Genomic DNA, 6,000 nt, shown 5'->3' with positions numbered 1-6,000 from the left:
CTTTGCACCACTTTGGGCAGGCTGGGGTATGTTCAAGATGACAGATGATGCAGCTCCACTTACTCCGATGCAGGCATGGGATTCTCTGTATGGGTCCCTCTTCCCCTCTGGAGCCACAATGCGGGAGAACAGCTAGACCATCTGCCCACACTGAGTCTTCTGCTGGGGCCCCTCAGAGCAGTGGGTTTCAGAGTTAACAACCCACTAAGATGGAGGAGGCTGTTCACACCTTTCAGAGCTACTGTTTCTGGCTGCCTGCAGCCTAAGGCAGGCATCACTGCATTGGTTATACCTGGCTCGCTTCACAAACATGAGAGCTAGAACATTTTTTGTAGATGAAAGCTGAGATTCTGACGTTATCACGACTCCAGGAGCTGAGGCCCTATGCTGCCTATGTGTTAATGCAGTCCCTGATATGGGCCCCACCTAGGAGGTCCTGAGCACATCTTGAGGTATTGAATGCCCCAACTCCCACTGGTTTCAGCAGCTTGCAGGAGACTTTCCACAGCTCAGAGGATCAGACCCTTTAGTGAATAGCTCTGAAGCTTTTCCATACAAAAAAGCCCCTCACTACTCTAGAAAGGCTCCCTTATCAGCAGTGAAGCACAGTGTGTCAGTGCCAGCCATGTGGCATGGCACTGAAGGTCACAGGAAGGCCAAATTGGATTGTGGCCTGGGACTGTCAGGCCCCGTGCCAGCGAAGGCTGCAAATGTGATGTTTGCAAAGCACATTGGCTCTGAAGGAAGTGATCATCTGTCCTCCTCCATCTGTGGAAGTTGTGGCTGGTGGAGGAGAGAGAGAATTTAGGAATGAAAAGATTCTAAGTGAAGGTGTTTTTTGAGAAGGTGGGGGAGGGGAAGTGAGGGAAGGAAATAAACAGTGATTAAAAAGCGTAAATTAGTAACCATGCCTTTAATAACTTGTAAATATAATTTTAAAATTTCAAGCAGCTAAGATATACATTTTTTGTCTATGCCTGACACCTTCAACGTAAACCAAGTGTTGATGACCTATTTGTTTCGGTTCACCCCTTTTCTAAAGCATACAAATTAAATTCTCAATCACCTTAATATACAACAGTTTTATGGACAAAAATCTCACCTGATTTCTATCCTTTCACTGAAGTATTTGCTATGCAATTATAGCTGGAGAACAATGTTTCATTCAACAAACAGAAAAACTCAGATTTAAGCTAACAGAAGAAATACTTCAAGATATTCTCTCCCCACTCTCAAACTCCTCCACCAAACAAAATACCCAGAATCACAGTGCTTATTTCCAAGAAAAGAAAAAGAAGAAAAAATGGCAATAATGTCTAGGCAACTCTTTTTGGACCCAAGGCTTTATTTATCTTAAACATCACAGTGCAATGATTTCCACTTCCACGATGTTCAGCCTCTAACAAAGAAACTGCATTCACATCTGAACAAATCAAATGGAACATGCTAACCCTGCGAGCCCAAAGTTACATTCCTAGAACCATGTTCAAGCTTCTACAAGAAGTGGCTTGATTTTCAGAGGGGCTGAGCCTCTGCAGGTCCCATTGACTCCAGGGGAGCTGGTGTTGCTCAGCTGCTCGGAGTTAGGCCATTTCTATTTAGATGCCTAAATAAGAATTTCAGAGTCTGATTTAGGTCCCCAGGTTTGAATGTTTTGGGCATGATGTTCCCAGCACAGGCAAGTATGAAGGAGCAGTAACTGAACCATTACAGAATCCACATCAGAGGGTTCCCAACCATGGCACAGGTACTGTATTGGCACAGGTATTGGTACTTTAGGCTTGTATCACTGATACTCTACCTGGGCTTCCCTTAGGACTCAGCTTAGGGTTCACTTCTGTGAAGTGCTGAGTACCCCCACTGACACTGAAGCCAATGGGAGATGCACGCTTCAGGACTGTGCCCAGAATAAGAAGTGCTGAATAAGGCCCAATTCTGTTTCCACTGAAGTTAATGATAAAATTTCTACTTATTTCAATGGGAGCAGGAGCAGGTCCTTAGCCATGCACCTCTGCCCTTAGCCCTGATGTATTGCCTGGCTCCCATTCAAAGTGCATGTTCTAATTCCCAGTGGAGCTAGGACTTCTCCTGATCAGTCTTATTACAAAGACTGGGGTCTGGGGCAGCCTTGGCTGCATTGTAGGGTTAGATCAGATATAGAGGGATGGGAGGCAGTGGGCACTGGCTGCCCCACCCAAAGTATTAGCCTAGTTCCCAGGTTCAGTTGGCCAAACTGGTGGGAAAGCTCTGAGCTTGAGTGAAATCAAAAAGACTGAAGGAAGGAACGAACATAAAAATAAAGTGAAAATGTGAACCTTATTTTTTCAAATCTATCTCCCACTGCTTTAGCTAACAAATCTACTACCTAAGTGCAGATAAGTCAGTCGCCCAAAACCCTCTTTCACAGTCCTCATGTGCACGCAGAACTAAAACAAATTCACAACTACAAGTGCAAAGAAAAAGATAAAGTTACAATCTTCCGAGCTCCTACTTTGTGCATTTATGGGGAGCTCAAGTTTGCTGATAAAAGCAAGAGCAAAGAGGTTCATTCTCCTGGAGTGCACATATGAAAATCTACCTTACCAGCTTCTAATACAGAGGGTGTCTAAACTGACATAAATAATCACAGACTTGATTAGAAATAATATATTATTCTAGACTTTTTTTTTTTTAGTTTTCATGTAAGACCTTTATACTCTTGACATCTATGTGAACAAAGAATCAAACAGGCACTTCTCAAGCGCTATTGTGTTGTTAAATGACACATGGGAGGAACTGAACAAATATGATTTAATGCCTACGATGGGAAATTAGGGGAGATCTTCATGGTGTTGGCTTTTTCAAGTCTCGGATCTGTTTAATCAAGTAGTTCTTCTCATCGGTGAACTGTTCATCATCTGTCCTCTCTTTCTGGAAATTGCTCAGAAACTCAATTAGCTTGGGTTGGTTTTTCAATAGAATCTCCACGATAGGCTGCGTTTTGTTTGGACTGGCCACAAATACCTAATATGCAAACAAAACCACACACACACACACACACACAGAAAGAGAGGGATGAACAATCAGAGTCATGATACTGCCCATCATCATTCTCTGTTGAGGCAACTGAATGCTGGTGGCCACATTCTCTGGTGCCTACTCTGTATCCACTGAGCACAGTATCCAGTGAGGGGGAGAGGGAAGGGGCTGCATATTTGTTGGTTGCAGCTACCTGACCCTCTGGCCAGTTCTACACTGACCTCAGGCCCAGCATACTTTATAGTAGCCTCTAAGATCCTTTCGTCTAAAGTATGACAGCTGGCTATGGCTCCCAAGAGGTTGTCTGCCAGCTGGGGATTAGTGCAGTTGCACTCTGACCATGACCCTTCCATTTCTGACAAGCATCTGTGTCTCCGGAGCTGCAGGGAAGGCATAGGAACAGACTGTGCTAGCCACATATTAGCTGGGAAGATCCAACAGCTTTCCTGGCCCTTTAGTGGCACAAAGCAGCCAAAACAAGAAAGAAAATCTATCCCTGTATCTTAAACATATGTTAAAGCTTCCCATAATCTTGCTCATTAGCAGCTGGAAGTGAAGTTACACTTGACCTTATCATCACTCTCCCTTATTCTGTTCCTTTTATTGACGGATGGTTTGATTGTAATGCTGAAAGTTGGCTATAAATCCCTGATCGCTTCCACATATGCAGCCCTCCAACATGAAATGTCTTAGAACCATATTTATTGGGAGAACAGGCGAGTCTTGTGTTGGTGATAGAATTTCCATAATAAATTGAAATAGCCTAAAATTAGACCAAGAGAATTGTTTTGATTTGTGAACTTAAGTCACATCCTCCACTTCGCCCTAGTCCATTTTAGCAAGCAGTCTGTGAATGGAAATTTACAGGAGCAGGCTCCACAGACATTTCAATCTGTTTGCTAAGCTCACAAGGACACAGCAGTGAGGCAGAGCAGAAAGATAGTGTAACACGCTTACATACGCAGCTCACTGCCAGCCCAGTGCCTTGGAGGTGCTGTCTGTGGGTCACCCAAGTGAGAAGCTGGGATCTTCCCTTTGTAGCAATCCCGCACTTGGGAGGCACTTGCCTTTTGTCCTCCCTGTAACTCTCTTTTGGCTCCTCGTTAGTCTGAATGTGAGGGCTTCTCCTGCTTACAGCTGCAGCCTCCTTCAAAGTGAGGTTCCGCAGCAGGAAGCTGTAGCCTGAGTAGTACTATAGCCTGTAGCACTGATGCCTGAGCACGTCTCCCCAGCCTAGATCTCAGCCCCTGTGCAGATTCCCACATCCTAGGGAGGACAAGGCCACTGAAGCAGCTCCTCCACCATACCACAAGGTGCAGATTTGCACCCACAGGTGTCCTCTTTTCAACAATCTGACCCTTTGTTCAGAACTTTTAAAGTCATGGACTTCTTTTAATTCCTGGTGACCTCTAGATGTCCACAAGCAATGGCAACTGACTCAGTAGCGCAAGACTTCACCACGACCCCTATAGAGCAACCTCCTTGCCAGATGCTTCAAGTTCTCAAAAAGTGGCATCAGTTATTAGAGGCACATTCCTTGTTCTGAGAGGTAGTCAGCTCATGGCCCTCTTGAGTGCACTGAGAGGTACAGATAATTTGTTCAGCCACTGCTTTGACCATTTAATCATTTTAAAAACATTCCTTCCATTACAAATAACCCTATTATACAAACTGCATGTTGTTTCCCACAGTTCAAATAAATAAAAATTGTTTGTGAGAGCACAATGCAAATATATTTGCAATGTCTTGATTTTCAGAAGTATCTAGTGATTTGGGTGCCCAATCCGAGACAGCTTAAAGGAACCTGACATGCAAAAAGCACCCATCCACAGAAAATCAGGCCCTGTTAAGATGTCTCAAATAGGCCACCCAAAAATTAAAGCACCAAAAATGATTAATCAATTTGAACATTTAGACCACCACTGTAGCTACACAGTGTGAAAGGAACAGCCTGTGAACATTCTTGAAAGGATTTAATTTTAACACTGGCTCTAGCCTAAAATATGCATTAGCATAGCAAATGATTAAAAGTGAGATGATGTCTCCTATTAGACTGAATTCTTTAGCTTCTTGTCTGATTGCTTATAGGTTATAATCCTCCCCCTGAAAAACGGGCATAAAAGATAGAAAACTCAAATGTAAATCATCTTTTGACTACTAGACCTACTGCAGGACTCAATTTCAACTCACAAATACTTTTTTCAAACCCTGGGATCATAAAAGGATTATAAAACTGAATGACCAGCTCCCTCAATCAACTACAGTAGCACAATGTCACAGTATTGAAACAAAGAAACTTTACACATATCTACAACAAAGAATCTTTATACCTTGAGGCTAGATACAGTATGAGGTTTTATTTTTTAAAGTCTCCTGCTAATGCTTCGCTTGAAGACAATTGAAAAAAAAAGATATATCCCTGCAAACAACATCAGTATTCCAGCTAGTTGGAATATTTCTGAAAAAATAATTTTGTGGAGATATATTGGTTTCAACGACATATCTGTCAGGAAGGGTTTTGTGACTGAGAGTTCTCTGGTCACCTCTGAGGAGTTTCGACACAACTCCACTTTGTGAAAATGTTTGAAAGGTTGTTTTTTTTTCATTCCAACACGGAATGAAAACAAATGTCAAAACTCAAAAGTTGCCATGAAATAGAACTGTTGTCCTCTAGCTGGCTTTAAATCGGTATTGTCCATCCAAATTGATAAACTGTACACTCCCTATCCACTCATAAAGTATTTGATCAGAGTGTTCTGGAATCTGACCTTGGTTCTCACAATAAATGACAACACGTCATCATCATCCCAAGGAAACACAACAGGGATAAAGATACTAAAATGGTCTGATACTCGATGCGTCATTGTGTGGTCACTGATAATCTTTGCTTTTTTTAAGCACGGAGGCCAAGGCTACTGAATGTCACAGGATCTTGATGAGAATAGTTCACTGTAACCTCTGACCTACTTTTAAATGTTTAGA

At 42.8% G+C, this 6,000-nt stretch overlaps 1 protein-coding gene across 3 annotated transcripts in view; it reads right to left on the bottom strand.

Annotated features, from left to right (window-relative positions):
- Positions 1 to 894: 894 nt before the first annotated feature.
- Positions 895 to 6,000, bottom strand: part of CAB39L (calcium binding protein 39 like) — a 113,615-nt gene continuing 108,509 nt past the window's right edge. For all 3 annotated transcript variants that reach the window (XM_030564806.1, XM_030564821.1, XM_030564815.1), the window contains one exon: positions 895 to 3,003. In XM_030564806.1, the coding sequence (XP_030420666.1) occupies positions 2,824 to 3,003 (180 nt within the window). In that variant the 3' untranslated portion in view covers positions 895 to 2,823. The remainder of the gene's footprint in view (positions 3,004 to 6,000) is intronic.

Source organism: Gopherus evgoodei, chromosome 1 (genome assembly GCF_007399415.2).
Source record: "Gopherus evgoodei ecotype Sinaloan lineage chromosome 1, rGopEvg1_v1.p, whole genome shotgun sequence".
Lineage (NCBI taxonomy): Eukaryota > Metazoa > Chordata > Testudines > Testudinidae > Gopherus > Gopherus evgoodei.
This window is presented reverse-complemented; position numbering and strand designations above follow the sequence as displayed.